The sequence below is a fragment of the Oryctolagus cuniculus genome, chromosome 1 (assembly GCF_964237555.1).
Source record: "Oryctolagus cuniculus chromosome 1, mOryCun1.1, whole genome shotgun sequence".
Classification (NCBI taxonomy): Eukaryota; Metazoa; Chordata; class Mammalia; order Lagomorpha; family Leporidae; genus Oryctolagus; species Oryctolagus cuniculus.
Genome location: NC_091432.1, coordinates 213,108,112 through 213,126,801, shown reverse-complemented (window position 1 = coordinate 213,126,801; position 18,690 = coordinate 213,108,112). Strand labels below are relative to the sequence as shown.

Below are 18,690 nucleotides of genomic sequence, written 5' to 3'. Positions count from 1 at the left end.
AGTTAGCCTCCTGTGCTGTAGAACATTGAAGGTTACTCTTACTCTGCCTGTGCCACTGTTCTCTTTTAAAGATGTCCCTGGACTAAAATAACGGGCAGATATGCCCCGTCCTGGCATTGCAATACCCATTCAACACCCCGGGCAGCTGTGTGATAAAGAGGCATGTTAAGTTTAGTTCCGCGTCTGTTTCCCACGGATGTGCTGCACAATCAAATTTGGGAAAGGCTACTGAAGACGCGTGACATATGTGGTCCGAGGACGCAGGCCCCTGCAGGAAGGGTGGTGCGCTTGCGGCCCTGCGCTTAGCTAGCAGGTGTCTTCACCATCCCGTTCTCCGGGGGGAGTTGCCTCTCCCCCACCCCCACCCCCCATTTGACACCCTCCCCTTTCCCCACCCCAGGCGAAGTCCTCGGCTCCGGCACGAGATCCGCAAGCCACGGCACTCGTCTGTGGATAACCTTGCCAATGAAATGACCTACATCACGGAGACCGAAGACGTGTTTTACACATACAAGGGCCCCCTGTGCCCCAAAGACAGCGACTCCGAAGTCTCCCAGAACCGGAGCCCGCCCCAAGAGTAAGAAACCCACGTTTTCTTTTCTGGCTGCTGAAGCCCCTGGGGTTTCAGGTTCTGCTCAGGCCTGTGTTTGCATGAAGAGAAGGGAGGAGTCGGTGCTCAGACAGCTCAGCAGGGTGCTGCCTGCACACCGGGGATGGAAGAGACCCCTCCACCTCCCTGCGCAGAAGACAGCCCGTGCGCCTGGGGCCTAGAACTTGTCCTTTTTCTGTCTACCAAAGACCTTCCATGCTCCACATACTTGTTGGTCTTTTGAGTGGTCTCTCCAGTTCGTGAGCAAACCCCAGTTTAAATCATTCTGGGGGCCAGTGTTGCGTCACGGCTCCTGCGTCCCATCCCATCCTGGAGCACCAGTGTGAGTCCCAGCTGCTCTGCTTCCAATTCAGCTCCCTGCTAATGCATCTGCAAAGGCAGCAGCAGACGGACTAAGTACTTGGGTGCCTGCCACCCATGTGGGAGACCCAGATGGAGTTCCTGGCTGCTGCAAGCATTTGGGAAATTAGTTAGAGGATGGAAGATAGCCCCCCCGCCCCCCACACACATACCAACTCTGTCTCTCCCCCTCATTGCACATGCACACACTGTCTTTCAAGTAATCTTTAAAATAAAAACATGAAGGCACCCATGTTCCAAAGATGCAGACTCTAGAGTCTTGCCAGCTCTGATTTCTCCAGGCCGTCAGTTTTGCACCATCGCATGATGCGAGAGCATCAGGAATGTGCTCGCTTCTAAGCGCCTTCCCAGATCACTGATGATACCCTTGGAAATTTTGTTTTCTTTGCCATATTTAAGTAAAAGTTTCGCCACATTCTAACATCCCTGATTTTCACATTTTTGTCAGACATGGTCTAGCTACATTCTTGCATTTCCTACTCCATTTTTTTCCTAATGTGACAAATTTCCCTTAGAGCTCAAGGCCAAGGAAAAAAACACGTGTCTCCTAAAGACTGGCTTGAGTCCTGGTGTTGTTCAATCAGAGATGTCTACTCCAGTAATTCCTTTCTTTGCTTTGATTACTTGAAATCTGGGAACTGCCTGTTGGCGCTCAATTGCATTGGCTTCTCTCAGCCTGGGTTGTTTTGTCTGTTGCTTTGTTTCTTTATTTCTTTTTCCTCTTTGTTTTTTTAAAATACTGTTCCTTACTTTAAAAAAAAAAAAGATTCACTAATTTATTTGTTTGAAGGGCAGAGTGGCAGAAGGAGAAAGAGAATCTTCTATGGGCTGGTTCACTGTTTAAATGCTTACAACAGCCAGGGCTGGGCCAGGCCAAAGCCAGGAGCCTGAAACCACATTCATGGCTCCCATGTGGCTGACAGGAACCCAAGCACTTGAGCCATCATCTGGTGCCTCCCAGGCACATTAGCAGGAAGCTGGATTGGAAGCCTGCACTTGAACCCAGACACTCTGATGGGGGGATGCAGGTGTCCCAAGAGACGACTTAATTTACTGTGCCACAATGCCTGCTGCTTTACTTTTTCTTTTTAAAGATTTCTTTATATATTTGAAAGGCAGAGTTACAGAGAGGCAGAAGCAGAGAGATCTTCCATCTGCTTTCTACTGGTTCACTCCCCAAATGGCTGCCAGAGCTGAGCCAATCTGAAGCCAGGAGCTTCCTCCAGGTCTCCCACATGGGTGCAGGAGCCCAAACACTTGGGCCATCTTCTGCTTTCTCAGGCCATAGTAGAGAATGGATCGGAAGTGAAGCAGCCAGGACTCAAACCAGCACCCATATGGGAGGCCGGCACTGCAGGCAGTGGGGTTACCTGCTACACAATAGCACTGGCTCCTGCTTTACTTTCAAAAACAGTTTTTTTTAAATTAATTTATTTATTTGAATGGCAAAGAGACAGAAATTGAGACAAACAGGTAGAGATCTACCCACTGATTCACTCCCCAAGTGCCCAAAGCAGCCAGGACTGGGCCATGCTAAAGCCAGGAAACTCCCCAGGCATTCCACGTAGGTGCTGGGGACCCAACTGCTTGAGCCACCGTCTGCTGCCTCCAAGAGCGTGCATTCACAGGAACTGGAGTGGAGAGCAGAGCTGAGACTCGAACCCAGGCCCACAGATGTGGGACGAGGGGATCCGAAGGGGCAGCTTAGCGGCCATGCCAACACCCCACCCTGAGCCTGGGTTTTGGATGTAGTCCCTCCTCTTTCTTCCTTGCCTTTGTTATGTGGGTCTTTTTAGGAATCCACTTTAATGAATTCAGTTCTACCATGTCCGTGGGAGAAGATTAGGGTAAGCTAGCTTCAGTCACTTTTGAAGTAGATAAGATGTAGATTGTAAATGACATTTTAAGCTAAAATGTGATAGGAAAAGATTAACTGTTGGGAAGTCAATCTTAAGGTAGGCATTCTGTTAAGCTCCACACCGTGGCCAAAATATAGAAACCTAACACTTCCCCTCACTGCACAGGATCAGCCAGCGGGCAGTGCAGTTAATCTGTGAACCTTTCCCACCATGGCAACCAGGCTTAAAGTGCTGAATCCACGCTGGCTGTGCTGCAGGCATGCACGGGGGTTGCAGATCCCCTTCCCCGTGCTGTGCAGCGTTTGTGCTGCTCCTCTGGCCCTGCTCATGGCACACGCAGGAGCCAGTTTATCTGCGTTCTCAGCACCTGCGGCTGAATAATCCCCGTGCTAATGATTTCCCTTCGGCCTGCGCTTGGATGGTGCTTATATTGAAATGATCACTGGCTCTGGCTCCAGCTAGCAGCCTGCCGCCCCATTGTCCAGCGAGTTCCTTTGTGTGCCCCTGTGGCTTTGCAAACCGCAAACCAACATAGAAAGACAAGGCAGGAGTGGAGGCTTGCGTGACCCGACCCGGTGTGAGTTCTCAATGCAGCTCTGTTGGGAACTGTCTGAGGGCTCTAGGGAAAACCCACACGCATACACACACACGCACACACGCGCGCACACGCACACGCACATGGGCTTGCCATCATGACCTGCAGCCGCACTGAGGGATTGGAGAGCATCTAGATCTCCACTGTCCAGCACAGTAGCCACCAGCCACAGTGGCTCTGCAGACTTAAAGTAATTAAAGGGAGGCGTGTAGGTCCTCCATCTCCAGAGGCACTTCTCCGGTGCCTGACGGCTGCGTGTGCTCACAGCCACAGCCCTTTGCCACCATGGCAGAAAGGGCCATTGACGGCACCTGTCTGTACTGGAACCTTGACTCCTTGGATGTGCCCTGAGCCACGGGCATGTCTGTTCTCAAGCTGAGGTCGAGTGTGAAGAGGTAGGGGTCCCGGTCCCACTTGCAGACCCTGCTGCCGAGAGCTGGCCTTGATGAGCCCCTGCACTCCAGCGCCCCCTGGTGACCTGCCGCTCGACCAGAGCCAGGTGAGAGGCGCTCCAGGATGGCTTCTGGACCGGGCCAGGTGTTCTGTTCATTCCCACACCAGCAGCACGCTCTCCACGTCCTTCGCTGGCCACTGAGGGAGACAGGCCTTTGCCCCCAGCGACCTCCAGGCCATCTGGGCCATTAGCACCCAGTCCTCCTCCCCATCACACTGTGGGACTCCATTGCTCTGATGAAGGGAGAGGGTTTGGGGACAGTCAGAGGGCTCCAAGGAGCTGTGTAGAACGTGATGTTCTGCCTGGTGCCAAAGAGGAGGGAAGGAGAGCAGAAGGGTGCTTAGACTTCGGCTGTGCACCCAGGGCGGTGGCCTGGGCTGTCCGAACGTCGTCGCGGCAGACAGGTCACTCGCCGATGGGTCCGTGTTCAGCCGTAGCAGCACCGCCAAGTGGATGGTTGTGGCCGTGAAGCCTGGCGGTGTGTGCTGTGTGCCCAAGGGGCTGTGCGGTGCTGTCCCCCGCCCCGGCCTTTCTGCGTCCCTTTCCTTTCCTCCGCCTGAAGACGGGGCTCTCAGGGAAGTCCATTTCCTCCATGGCAGAAGCCACGGACAGGAAAGCCTCCAGCCCTACCCTGATGACTCACGGAGCAGAGGCTGCAGGAAACCAGTTTAGGGCAGGTCAGGGTGGTGTGAGAAAGACTTTCGTTTTTAAACATTCATTCATTCATTTATTTGAAAGAGTTACATAGAGAGACAGAAACACAGGGATTCTCCATCTGCTGGTTCACTTCCCAAAGGGCTGCAATGGCCGGAGCTGGGCCGATCCAGAGCCAGGTGCTTCCTCCGGGTCTCTTTCCTGGGTGCAGGGAGGGTCCAAGCGCTTGGGCCATCCTCCACGGCTTTTCCAGGCACATTAGCAGGGAGCTGGGTCAGAAGTGAAGCAGCCAGGACTCGAACTGGGGCTCATGTGGGATGCCAGTACTGCAGGTGGCTGCCTAACTCGCTGCTCCACATCACCAGCCCCAAGGAACATTTTCTTATTAGATAAAAAGTGATCAACAGGTGGAGAACCTGCAAAGACATGGTGGTGGGAAATTGCTGGTGGCCTGTCGAGGGTTTACGAGGCTCAAAGCTTAGTTTTGGGAAAGGCGAGCTGGCCTGGTGTTTCCTAGCCTGTCCCCACTCCAGTTCTGGCCAGGGACCAGGAACATCAGCCTCACGTGAGAGCTCGCTGGAATGCAGGGTCTCAGACGCCACTGCAGGCCTGCAGAAGCAGAGCCCACATTTCAGCAAGACCCCAGGGGATGGCAAGGTGCTGATCGCACACGGCTGAGACCGGTTTCCCCACCAGGCGCTCAGCTCACCCGAGTTTCTGGGCTGCAGAGTGCATTCTGAGCTCTCGCGGGGTGACTCAGCTGATCCCAGGTGCCCCATTGAGGTGTTTTTCCCCCCTCTACTCAGCGTTTCTCACTGAGCACTCCCTGGGTGTCTGGTCCTGTGTTCACTTAACAAGGAAAAGGACAGAAAGACTCAGGACTGAGAGACTCAGACACCAAGCAGGAGCCCTCTCTGTAGCACAGCACTCAGGATTTCCGGAGGCCGGGGGCAGCGCCTTGCCGTCTTCCTTTTACCCGCACCCCTGCCATTTGTAACGTCTCTAGTGTGCTGCCCTTCAGAGAAACCAGCCGTCCCGGGCTTGGGCGCCGACGCCTGCGGCTCGTGCACCACGGAGGCGGCCGTCTGGTGCCTGCTGCGTTTGCAGTGCTGTCAGTGGCCGAAGTGTGGTCTGCTGCACGCTGGCTGCCGTGGCTCCCGGTGATGATGACGCAACTCTTTGGTGTCCCCCTCCTCCTGCCTTAGGGACAAAGTCCTTGCTTCTGCTCTTCCCCCGGTTACTGGCTTGGTTCTGCCCATAGCTACCTCTGCCTTCCCTCTACTACCGCCTTAGAAGAACCCTCAGGGACCCGCAGTTCCACATGCTGCAGCCCCTCCACGGCCTTTCTCAGCAGCATCTGGGGTCTTGTCCACCTGCTGCTTTTTCTTTGCTCTGGTCATCAATGTCCCCCTCGCCGTCTCTCTATCCATCCTGTACACCAAACAGAATGTCACTGTGCTCCACATTAGCTGATCGGGCCAAAAATCATCCGTTTGCTTAAATAAATTATTATCTAAAAGAACTCTCTCCAGCCCTACTTAGAAACTAGGTTGGGGCATTGGAACGCCTGAGCTGTTCGTGCCAGTGATCTGGTAGTAATACCGTTATGATTAAGTACTGGGGGCTGTTCTAGATGGACCATTGAGTCTTAGGTCAAAAAAAAAAAAAAAAAAAAAACACTTTGTTAAAAAAATATCTGTGCTGACGTAGAATAATTACATGTTGAAGAGGTAGAGGAAAAATACCATAAAGCCTCATATGAAGAAATCCACAAGTTCAAGATTTAACAAGGAAATAGTGAATAGAAAATATATTGCACTTTTATTGAGATTATTATTGAGATTAATTACTGCATCATTACCTCACTTTTCTTGTTTTTTTTTTCCCTTGTGCCTTTAACCCTTTCTGTAGCTGTCACCCACCCCCTTCACCCTCTCCCCACGTTAGTGGTGTGTGTGCAGGCACTGGTCAGTTTCTTCCTGGTGAAGTCAACACTTGAGGTGCAAATACACCTTGTAGCTTTAGCTTTCGCAGTTGCCCTTTCTGCCACTAGATGGCACTCTTGTAAACAGTACATCCCAATAAAGTTGCCCTAGTTGGGGGGAATGTTTCAGTTTTTGTTTTGTTTAGCTTCCTTTTTTTTTTTTTCTTTTAATTTATTTATTTGAAAAGCAGAGTTACAGACAAGCAGGGGCAGAGAGAGCAAGCAAAGGCAGAGAGAGGGAGAAGGAGAGAGAGAGAGAGAGAGAGAGATCTTCTATCCACTGGTTCACTCCCCAAATGGCTGCAACAGCAGGAACTGAGTGTATATGAAGCCAAGAGCCAGGAACTTCTTTCAGGTCTCCCACATGGGTACAGGGACCCAAAGCCTTGCGCCATCTTCCGCTGCTTTCCCAGACGCATTAGCAGGGAGCTGGATCAGAAGTGGAGCAGCTGGGACACGAACTGGTGCCCTTATGAGATGTCAGCACTGCAGGCAGCGGCTTTTTCTGCTACACCACAGCGCTGGCCCTTTGGCTTCCTTTTAAGTAAATTAAAGCCTCATTCATTTTCAGTCCAAAAACCAAATTCAGTTCCAAAATATCCCTTCCTGAAATGCCCTCCCATCCATCACAGCCCTCCCTCAACTGGCTACGTAAAGCCACGAGGCAGGCTCTTCTCTCGCCGATAGCCTGCACGCAGTTGTGCTCCTACTTGGTTCTGCTGCCGAATGTTTTATTCACGTGAGAACTGAGATGGTGAATGGTGCTGTGTGAACATGATGTGGGTTTTATGTCCAAAGTAAGCTCATCTGAACCCTCTAGCGCACAAAGAAGCACTGTTTTACGGAAAAGCTCACCGAGAAGAGCTGGAAAGAATGGTTCAGTAAGAGGTGGGGGCCAGCTGCCTGCTGTCTGCTGCCCGTGTGCCATGGCTGAGTGTCTGTGTGTGCCCACTTCCGCTGTCACTCCGCCTCGTATGAGGTTAGAGCAGTGCAGGGAGAACCCCTCCTTTGTAGTGGGTTGAGGCACCAGTGCTGGGTGTGTGGCTCTGGAAGGGGTGGGGGCAGATGCCCAGTGTCCTGTCCTGCACAGTGACAGGCGTCAGTCCTGGCGGCCCTGTGACGTTAGAGATGGCATTCTTAGGGGCAGACGTGACATGACGCCGAGAGGAAAATGCCTAGGAAGCCCCGTCTTTTGGACTTGGGTCTGAGTGAGGGGAACCTTGGGTGAGTCTCAGCGTCTCTTGCCTTCAGTGTCATTACGTGGGAGGTGGGCGTTGGACTGGAGGCGCATGGCAGCCTGTGTAGTGCCCATCTGTGTCTCAGATGGCCCTGGCCGGCAGGACTGCAGAGTCCTTCCACAGCTGTGCTGCTGAGGGGAGCACCATCAGCCACGCGTGACCGTGGAGCACAGGGCGTGTGTGTGCCTGGGTGAACAGCAGGACTGGAGGCTTCACCTGAATTCACGTGAATTTCAGTAGCCACGTGTGCCTGCTGGCCACCATATCAGACAGTGCGGCTCTAAGATACCTAAGGACCTCTCCTGGGTAGACAAGCATAAAACGTGACCTGAGCAAGGGCCGTTTGAGGATGTTACAGGCAAAGCTCACACGCTAGGGGTAGCACTCAGTATCCTGAATGTACAACCATCGCTGAGAGCCCTGTGACACTGGGCATTCAGCAAGAAGGAACCAGAAAGAGAAAGCTTTTGGAGGAGGTGCAGGCATGTGCATCCTGTGAGGCCGCCAGGCAGAGCCTGGGTCACCAACGGCGTCACCGCAGACGCTCTTCTGTGTTGCCCTTGAGGGCAGCCGCATGGGGAGCCGGATTCCCAGCAGCTCCTGGGTCCCTGTCCCGTCCTCCCGTCCCTTTGTCCCCAGACCAAGTGGGAGGAGTTTTTAGGCGAGAGGAGAGCGAGGGTGACCAGACGACGCGGGGCTAGCCCTGGCAGCTCTGCGGCAGTGCCAGGCCCCAGTCAGTCAGCGACGTTTGCGCGAGTGACACGTGTCAACCCCTTTATTAAAGTCTCTCCTCCTTCCCCACAACGAAGGAGCTTATCCGAGAACAATCCAGCCCCAAGCTGCCTGACTCAGAAGTCATCCAGTTCTGTGTCTTCAAACGCTCCAGGCTCCTCCTCCCCCGACGGCGTGGACCAGCAGGTCTCAGACGACTACCACAGGGCCACCCGAGGGGCCTCCACCGAGGACACCGGCCAGTACTACTGTGACAAGGTGAGGGAGCCGGCCAGGGCGGGGCGTGGGGCTCACCCGAGAACTAGGGCTGCCAGAGACGGAATCCTGCAGGTGGCCACTCTTGAATGTCTTCCAGAATGACAACGGTGACGGCTACTTGGTCCTGATCCGCATCACGCCGGACGAAGACGGAAAATTCGGATTTAATCTCAAGGTAAGGCGACTGCACTTCTAAGCACCTGTTTTACCAGGAGGCAGCACCTTCAGATGAATTTTTGATTTCCAGTGGAAATGTGCCAGCCACCTAGGCTACCCAAGGAGACCAGCTCAGCCCTGGGAGTTAGCATTTGTGCGGCCAGAACAGCCTACCACGTGCTGTGTGCACCTTCCTTAGCTCTTAGAATCAGCAGTGCAGTCTGCATTTTGAAGCCCATTTTATCGATGAAATCAGAGGCTCAGACAGGTGAGGGCACAGGGTTGGTAGACAGATATGTCCCCCTCCCCCAGAGGTGCTGCTAAGCACAAGCCCTCTGCATTGCCCAGGCTGGTGAGAGAAAGCAACCAGCAGGGGGCGTTGCAGGGCTGCCTTGCTCCTCTGGCAGCCTCTAGGCACGAAGTGGCTACAGACCGAATCCCTGGGTTTTTGTGAACGTCTTTGTTGGGGCAGCTGCAGCCATTCACTATCCAGCATCACTAGGTACAGCAGGTGCACCAGAGGTCTTTACCCCTGCAGCAGAGCACAGCAAGGGCAGGTGGTCTTTGCCGCCCACGACGCTGCTACCACCCTACACCCCCATCCTGAGCACCTGCTGCCACCTGTGAGCGCTCGCAGCAAGGGAGCTGTCCCGAGGCCTCACCCCCTCCACCGAGAGCTCCCTTCAGCAGCTATGGGACGATGTGCCCATGCAGTCCTCCTCCAGGGGCTGTGTGCAGTTTTATAAAGGACTTTAGGGCAAGTGTTTGGCTTTACCCTTACCATGAGAGTTGGGACACCTGCTTCCCTCATTGGAGTGCCTGGGTTCAGTGCCCAGCTCTGCTCCTGACTCCAGCTTGACTGCTAGTGTAGACCTGGGAGGTAGCGCGTATGGCTTAAGGAGTTGGGTTTCTGCTACGCGCATGGGAGACCTTGATTGAATTCCTGGCCCTAGCTTCAGCCTGTCCCAGTCCCAACCATTGTGGGTCTTTAAAAAGTGAATGGGAGGTGCACTCAGTCTCAGTCTCTCTCCCTCTCCCTCTCTCTCTACCTCTCTACCTCTCTACCTCTCTCTGCCTCTCAAATAAAAAACGTTAGGAGCTTCTCCCTCCAAGTGCATCTTTCATTCCTGGACCAGGGGGATGGCCAAGGGCGACTTCCCACTCTACCAAGCTCTTCTGCTTCTCCCTCCAGACACGGAGGGATCAGGAACTTTCCTAGTTCTGAAAGGGCGCCCTGCCCTGGGATTCCAGAGCCTGAAATGGGAGACCCCACCCCCAGCCCTCCTTGGCCAGAGGACTCACCTTTGTTGGTGTTGCTGTGTCTTTGTTGCCAGGAGCTACTCAGGTGGTTTTTTGCTTTAAAATGTTTACAGGGAGGAGTGGATCAGAAAATGCCGCTCGTGGTATCAAGGATAAACCCAGAGTCACCTGTAAGTCAACACGCCACCTGTTAGTTCCTCAGTCTAGATCTCACAGGACTCTGTGTGTGTGTGTGGTATTTGGGGATTTTGGGGGTTTGGTTGGGCATTTGGGGGGGCACCAAAGTGTGTAAATACACACGTATACATATGAAAGGTTTTCCAGAACCTTCCTGCTCAGTGGAGGTCTTGAAGTTGTGCACCTTTGTCACCTGGGACCCCATCATTCATGCATGGACCCCATCATCAGACATGCACTGACCCCCCCATCAGACATGCAGGGGCCACCCCCCATCAAATATGCAGGTACCCCCCCCATCAGACATGCAGGGACCCCCTCCACCCATCAAACACAGACCCTGTTAGACACAGAATCTCTGGCCCCAGCCCCGGCCTGCTGACCCAGAACTGCACATTTGTAACAAGGCCTGGGGGCGGGATTTGTGTGCCCGTCACATTGGAGAAGTGCTGCTCCAGGGAGGGCGCTGCGGTTGTGCTGAGTGAATGTGGACTCTGCCTGTCGCACCTTCTCACCACCACAGCCCTCTGCCGAGGCCTCCTAAGATTGTGGGCTTCTTTTTTCCTTCTAAAATGCTATTGTATGTATTTAAGGTGTCCACGTTGTCTTGCTATGGATGTGTGTTTGTGTGTGTGTGTGTGTGTGTAGCAGAACGGTCATCACAGTCAGATACAGTGTCAGACACTCTCAACTTTCATGGGCACCTTTCTATCATTTGCTACTTTTTTTTAAAGATGTATTTATTTATTTGAGGCCGGCACCACGGCTCACTAGGCTAATCCTCCGCCTAGTGGCGCCAGCACACCAGGTTCTAGTCCCGGTCGGGGCGCCGGATTCTGTCCCGGTTGCCCCTCTTCCAGGCCAGCTCTCTGCTGTGGTCCGGGAGTGCAGTGCAGGATGGCCCAAGTGCTTGGGCCCTGCACCCCATGGGAGACCAGGAGAAGCACCTGGCTCCTGCCATTGGATCAGCACGGTGCGCCGGGCCACAGTGTGCCAGCCGCGGTGGCCATTGGAGGGTGAACCAACGGCAAAGGAAGACCTTTCTCTCTGTCTCTCTCTCTCACTGTCCACTCTGTCTGTCAAAAAATTTTAAAAAATAAAAAAGATGTATTTATTTATTTGAAAGTCAGAGTTACACAGAGAGAGGAAGAGACAGTTTTCACCTGCTGGTTCACCCACCAAATGGCCACAACAGCCAGGGCTGGGCTGGGCTGGACCAGGCCGAAGCCAGGGGTCAGGAGCCTCCTCCTGATCTCCCACGCGGGTGCAGGGGCCCAAGCACTTGAGCCATCTTCTCTGGCCTTCCCAGGCCATTAGCAGGGAGCTTCACCAAAAGTGGAGCAGCCAGGCCTCCATCCGGCACCCCTATGGGATGCCGGCGTCGCAGGCTGTGGCATTACCTGCTGCACCGCAGTGCCAGCCCCAGCAGCATTTGCTGTTTTGAAGCAGGAGAACATCAAAGAATTACTGAGTCCCCTGCCAGGGAACGTCGGGGCTTTTAGGTGTTCCCCCAGCGTGGGGCTTCCCCTCTCAGTCCCTGCTGAAGGTTCCCGTGAGCCAGGACGGCTCTTGATTCTACTCTGTCCCCTTCATCCCGCCATGCTCTCCACCTCGGTTGTTGAATTTACCGAGGCTTTCTCTATTGCAAAACACATCAGCCCTTCCTTCTGGCTGGCAAATCCGCTTCTAGCCGCACACCCAGAAAACGAGAGGCGGGCCGGCGCCGCAGCTCACTAGGCTAATCCTCCGCCTTGCGGTGCTGGTACACCGGGTTCTAGTCCTGGTTGGGGCACTGGATTCTGTCCCGGTTGCCCCTCTTCCAGGCCAGCTCTCTGCTGTGGCCAGGGAGTGCATTGGAGGATGGCCCAAGTACTTGGGCCCTGCACCCCATGGGAGACCAGGATAAGTACCTGGCTCCTGCCATCGGATCAGCGCGGTGCGCTGGCCACAGTGCGCTGGCCGCCACGGCCATTGGAGGGTGAACCAACGGCAAAGGAAGACCTTTCTCTCTGTCTCTCTCTCTCACTGTCCACTCTGCCTGTCAACAAAAAAAAAAAAAAAAAAAAAGAAAAGAAAAAAAAAAGAAAACGAGAGGCGGATGCACAGTAGTCACAGTGGTAACAAGTGGGGTGGCCTCCAGTGACAGATGGGCTCCTGTGGCCAGCCTAGCCACTGAAATCTCCCTGCCACCCAGCCATGACCCTCACGGCGGAATGCCACCCACCAGTGCAGTCGCTCAGCGGTCTGGGATGACAGCGCCGCGCCTTCTTCCCATCCTCGCAGACCGCCTGCCAACGCGCTCCTCCCCTCCCCGCAGGCTGACACCTGCATTCCTAAGCTGAACGAAGGGGATCAAATCGTGTTCATCAACGGCCGGGACATCTCCGAGCACACGCACGACCAGGTGGTGATGTTCATCAAGGCCAGCCGGGAGTCGCACTCGCGGGAGCTGGCCCTGGTGATCCGGAGGAAAGGTAACCGCGCCCGTCCCCGTCTGTGCTGTGAAGACGCGGAGGCCCGGAGTGGGCTGTGGGGAGTCAGGAATTTTCAGTCCCCGTTCGGGTGCCTGCTTCTCGGCCCCAGGGGGCCCCCGGGCCTGCTGACCCGACCAATGCAGAGGCAGCACCTGCACCTGCCACTCCTCTGCACGGCACTGCAGCCCCGCCACATTCCTCCCAGGCCCCGCAAACTTTGGCCTGGCCCACCCCTTCCGGAAGGAGCCAACTCTGTTATACCCACACGTTGCATTTTACGGGGAGGCAGGGAGGAGAGGTGGGGTTGGAACCCAAGGGTCTCTTGTGATCCCCAACTTTGCCTCCTGCGCCGTGCTGAGGGAGCTTGAGCAAGGGACACACCAGGCTGCAGCTCCGTCTCCGGAGTGTAACACGAGCACAGCCAGACTCCCTTCCTCCCCACTTCTTAGGAAGATTAAATGACCCTTAGGCTCGAAAGCGCCTGGCACACTGCCCGGCCCGAGCTGGGCCTCCGTGGGCTGTCATTACTGTTATTGTTATTGCTCTTGTGCGATAATTAGCCAAGTCCCTTGAGGCCGCCCGTGCAGCTTGACAGCACTGACAGTGAGCGCAGGATGTGGCTGCGGAGCCCAGGCCCCGCATCTCTGCTGTCACCTCACCTGTGTAGACCCTGCCCTGCCTGTGTAGACGCAGCCCCACCCAGCTCCGCTGCTGCTTGTCTGCTCCACCGGAACTCCTAGCCCAGAGCCAGCCAGGGCCAGTGCTGATCCCACCTCTTCATCTCTGCAGGTCTCCCACCCCCAAATCCCAGCAGCCCCCGGCAGGTACACAGTAGGTGCTCACTAGTTGCAGTAGCAGGTGAAGGGCCTCATTCTGCACTGATGGCTTTGTGCCACCATCCTCCCCGAGGCTGGTGACTGTCCTGAAAGCTAGGTGTTGTTTTCCCCAAATGAGGACATGGGGAGACCGAGTCCCAGGTCCCAGGGGATGCCCTGCCCTCTGTGTGATGGGCGGGGTCACATGAGTAGCAGGGAGCAGGTCCCCGCTGCACACAGGTGTGCCCCTGGCAGGCTGGCGTCCCTGGTGGCGGCAGACACCTGTTTGAGGTGAGGCTTATAGATGTCTATAGACTAGAAGCCGATGGGCAGGGCCACTGGTTTTCTAGTAATAGTAAATATGCTTAAATGTGCATTGAGGTAAAAACCGTGAATTGATTTGAAGAAAAATGGTAAGTTGACAGTAGCCCAGGAGTGGCAGATGTGACAGAAGTCCCCAGGGGAGGAGCTGAGCTGCTGTTGCAGTGAGAAGAATGTGGTCGTCAGAGGCAGGTGGCACAGCCGAGTCCCCTGTCCGTCCCGTCCCGGCCAGGCTGGCTCACTTGGGATGGAGGACTTGCCCTGCGAGCCCATTCCCTCTTCTGTGAAAGAGGGACAATGACAGCAGGCTGAGACTGGAGAGAATTCCATTCTGTGACGTGGGGAAACGTCAACATTGTTCGTATCTTCCTCCTGCATTTCTGTTATCCTGAAGGCAGCAGGGAGCCACGGAAGGCTTCTGAGTGGGGGAGTGCCTTGTCTTTCCCAGTAGAAAGGGACAGTGCAGAATGATCCCCACGTTTCCAGTTGGGGGAGGTTGCAGAAGAAAAAGGCAAAGCAGACGCTGGCAGGGGACAGGGAGGACCGCGCGGGGTGGAGGTGGGGGCGGCTGGTTTTCACCCACGCTGAGTTGGACCAGAAGGGAGAATCTGTGCTGACGCAGGAGGAAGGAAGCATGGAAAAGCTGTCGGGCTGGAGAGGTGGAGCCAGGGCCTCGAGGTAGCGTGGGACAGCTTGGGACCCGGCCCCCATTTCTCCAGGACAATGCCCATTTCCACAGAATTTCATTTATTGATTGATTTTGATAGAGACAAACAGCAAGAGCCCCCATCTGCTGGTTCACTGCCCAGATGCCTGCAGCGGCCAAGGGGCTGAGACCAGGAGCCAGGAACTCCTCTCAGGTCCCCCGCATGGGGTTGGCAGACACAATAGGGGTGGGGAGGCCGGCGCCGCAGCTCACTAGGCTAATCCTCCGCCTTGCGACACCGGCACACCAGGTTCTAGTCCCGGTCGGGGCACCGGATTCTGTCCTGGTGCCCCTCTTCCAGGCCAGCTCTCTGCTGTGGCCAGGGAGTGCAGTGGAGGATGGCCCAAAGTACTTGGGCCCTGCACCCCATGGGAGACCAGGATAAGTACCTGGCTTCTGCCATCGGATCAGCGCAGTGCGCTGGCTGCAACGCACTGGCCGCGGCCGCCATTGGAGGGTGAACCAACGGCAAAGGAAGACCTTTCTCTCTGTCTCTCTCTCTCACTGTCCACTCTGCCTGTCAAAATTAATTAATTAATTAATTAATTTTAAAAAAAATAGGGGTGGGGAATGATTTTTTTTCTGCCAAGGGTCACGTGGATATTTTCAACATCATTCCCCAGGCCAGACAGAATGATCAATGCAAACGTCAGCCTGCTAGAGATGTATTGAATTTCAGTTCATGCCTGCGGTGGTCTTGGTGTTAGCAGGAAGGTAGAATTGGGCCCGGGCAGAGACCAGAACCCAAGCAGTCCCTTGTGGGTTGCAGGCGTCTCAACTGGGATCCCTGGTAGACCAGATCTCTGCCCCCGAGAATTCCCCATCTTCAGGGTACAAGTGAAAAGGACCCGAGGAAGAGGAGGATGGGAGCAAGGGGGATGGTGGGAAAATGGCAGGCCAGGGGAGCGGATGGAGGAGGGGCTGCTGTCAGAACATTCTCTCCTCCTCCCTCCCTCTCTTCTCTTTGGCAAAATCCTGTGCGTGCTAAACACCCTCATTTAAAACTAACCAGAAAGATTAGCGTGTGGTCCGTGTAATTAACATGCACTGAGCCTTTTCCCCGGCAAGTAGTGTCTTTGGTGAAAATGATTACCGTGTGCTTAATCACTTAATAAGGTGTCCCAAGCCCTCTGCACCCTCGCGTCCTGAGGGCGGTTCTGTGAGGGAGCGGGGGCCCCCGTGTGGATCCCGGGCAGACGCCCTGTCTCGTGCCTCGCAGCCGTGCACAAGTTCGCAGAGATCAGATCTGAAGATGAGCTGAGCCAGCTCTTCCCCGAGACCATCTTCCCCGTGTGTCCCGAGGGAGCGGGCACGCTCGAGGGCTCCATGGACCTGCTGAAGAAGGGCCTCGAGAGCGGCACGGTGCTGATCCAGTTTGAGGTAAGAGGCTCCCAGGGTCGCTGCTGTGCACCTGCTGGTGGGACCCGCTGGGGGGCTCCCAGGGTCGCTGCTGTGCACCTGCTGGTGGGACCCGCTGCGGGGCGCGGCAAAGACACGGCCCTGGTCTCCACAGTGCAACCCACTGTGTGTTTCGCAGACCTCCAACTGGCAGCTGAGCTGTGGGGAGGACCCCAGCAGGCCTGCTCTCATGGTGGGGTCGCAGGGTTGGGGGGAGGGCACGACAGGTGGCTGCTGTCAGGCCCAGAGCATCAGCGCAGCGAGCGGGCCTGGCAAGCCGAGGCCAGGACCCCCACCCACCGCTGAACTCTGCCTCACCCTGGTGCTGTGGTGCGTTCGGTCGTCATGGAGAGATGCGGCAGCAGCCAGGGAGGAGGGCCCAGGAGCATCCAGAGCTGCCAACAGGAAGCGCCCAGCTCGGCTCAGCTCGGTGTGGGAGGCCAGGCAGGGCTGGGGCAGGAGCCGGTTCTCCAGGCCCACAGGCTGCACTCGGGAATCAGGGGCTATTAGGGCAGAGCTTGTGGTTCCCCCTCCTGGAACCCTGTAAGCCAAAGGGAAACCCCGTCCTTCCAGGAGGGACCCAGAGTGCCTGGATGAAGGCTTGACAGAGGCCAGCACAGACGTCGTACAAAACCAGGTCTGTTCTCCAGTGGGTTTCACGGAGCAGAGTCAGAACAGTGTGTTCGCTTCCAGGTTTGTGCACAGGTAGCAGAAAGCACTGTGCCTTCCTGCACTCGTAGGTAGAAACAGCTCAGACGAGCCTGCAACAGGCTGGCGTGAGGAGCAGCGAGGTGCGCAGTCTGGCTTCGTGAGTTACAGAGGAGAGGCTCAGCGAGGATTAGAAAACCGAGGTGGGGCAAGCCGCCATTCATTCGCGAGAAAACCATACAGAGAGGGTGAGACGGAGGCAGAACCAGGAAACGTGGCAGACGTGCGTGACCGCAGACTGCTCTGGAACGACACGCTTGGCGTGGACAGGGAAAGGCAGCAGCGGGGCGTGGAGGCAGGGCTGCTTTGGCAGCAGCGTCAGTCACAGGATGCGACTCGGCAGTGTTGATGCAGCAGCGGCAGAGAGCAGAAACCCCGCAGGTGGCGAAGTCTGCGCCCGCCACCCCCCTCCGCCCGCGCCCGACGAAGCAGTAGGGAACTGTAACCTTTTCCCTTGACAAATAACAGCACAAAGTAAATGGGGATCTTGTAGAAACGAAATCTGGATGAGAGGATGGCGGCGATACAATTAATTGTGTAGCAGCACTGATGTACACCGGATGTTATATTCCGCAAAGCGAAATAGCCCTTCCCCCCACCCTGCAGCCACATAAAGGTGGTCTCTGGCCTTGCCTCACAAAATTAGCACTGAAACACCCATTTCATGAATATATTTATTTGCATTTGATTCGAAAGGCAGAGACAGACAAAGAGTGCCTTTCCACCCACTGGTCCACTCCCCAGATGCCTACACCAGCAGAGCTGGGCCAAGCTGAAGCCAGGAGCCTGAGCTCTACCTTGGTCTCTCCCACGTGGGTGGCAGGGACTCAAGCCCTTGACCATTGCTGCTGCTTCCCAGAGTGTGCATTAGCCGGGAGTTGCAATTGGAAGTAGGGCCAGGACTGAAACCTGGGCACTCCTGTGTAGGACACAGCCGTTCCAAGCAGTGCCTTAACCGCTGTGCCAAATGTCTGCCCTGAAATACATGTTTCTGACAATAGAAATGCATTAACATTTTTAAACACACTGTAAAATAACTGAAAGGGAGAACTTAAAGCAGGCTGTATCAGTTTTACTCATCTTTTAGTATTACGGGGACATGAAAGGGGAAAGGCACTGTGGAGTCACTCACTCACTCACTCATTCATTCATTCATATAGCGAGGGCATCCTAGGTCTTTACCATGTGCCCAACACTGGATCCTGAAAATGACGGATGGAGGGAGGGGTCTTCTGGCCCCAAGCAGTGAGCAGTCTAAGTTTTGACATCTTCAGGAGGATGTACCCTAAGTCTCAGAAACAACTGTAGACCAAGAGAGGGCAAGAGTTTACTGTGCAGAATGAGATGGGTCTGGAGGGTGGATGGGAAGGCCATGGCCAGCCCACAGGGTGTCAGGTAGCAGCAGCAGGAGTGACCACCCAAGTCGCTTAACCCTGGGAGAACGGTTTCCAGTTGATCAGATGGTCCACAAGGAGGCGCTGTGGGCCCTTGTGGAGAGCGAACTCCAAGCCTGTGCTTGCAGGGCCCCACACGGCCTCTGGCCGGGCAGGGCTCAGCTTTCCTGTGTCTCGCATATGGGAAACCCCCATAGGATTGCCCTTGGAAAGTGTTCTCAGAATTTCTTTTTGAAAGAAGTTTCAAAGGCCTTCGAAGTTCCCACCTTATTCCCCACCGGTGCTCAGAGCAGTGCTTCTCAATGGGTGGCCCTTCCACTGCAGGCGTGGAAGTCACCTGGGGTGGCCACAGCTACTGATCAGCTGCACTGGGACAGGACCCAGACCCTGGGCCTTTGAGCAAGGTCTCCGGAGGTCTCGGTGGCCACGGCGAGGCGACATCTGTGCCAGCAGCATTGCCCCACTGCTGCCCACAGGGAGCAGTAACCGGCGGAACGGACAACGTTCGTGCTTCAGGGCTAAATTTCAGGACGTCCA

At 55.2% G+C, this 18,690-nt stretch overlaps 1 protein-coding gene across 7 annotated transcripts in view; it reads left to right on the top strand.

Moving 5' to 3' along the window:
• PTPN3 (protein tyrosine phosphatase non-receptor type 3) overlaps window positions 1-18,690 on the top strand; it is a 157,523-nt gene that overhangs the window by 113,977 nt on the left and 24,856 nt on the right. For 5 of the 7 annotated variants that reach the window (XM_051855935.2, XM_070055413.1, XM_051855937.2 and 2 more), the window contains 6 exons: window positions 401-577; window positions 8,564-8,744; window positions 8,842-8,919; window positions 10,274-10,330; window positions 12,655-12,811; window positions 15,873-16,033. In XM_051855935.2, coding sequence (XP_051711895.1) covers window positions 401-577; window positions 8,564-8,744; window positions 8,842-8,919; window positions 10,274-10,330; window positions 12,655-12,811; window positions 15,873-16,033 — 811 coding nt within the window. The remainder of the gene's footprint in view (window positions 1-400; window positions 578-8,563; window positions 8,745-8,841; window positions 8,920-10,273; window positions 10,331-12,654; window positions 12,812-15,872; window positions 16,034-18,690) is intronic. The other 2 variants (XM_070055403.1, XM_070055423.1) reach the window with 1 other exon arrangement.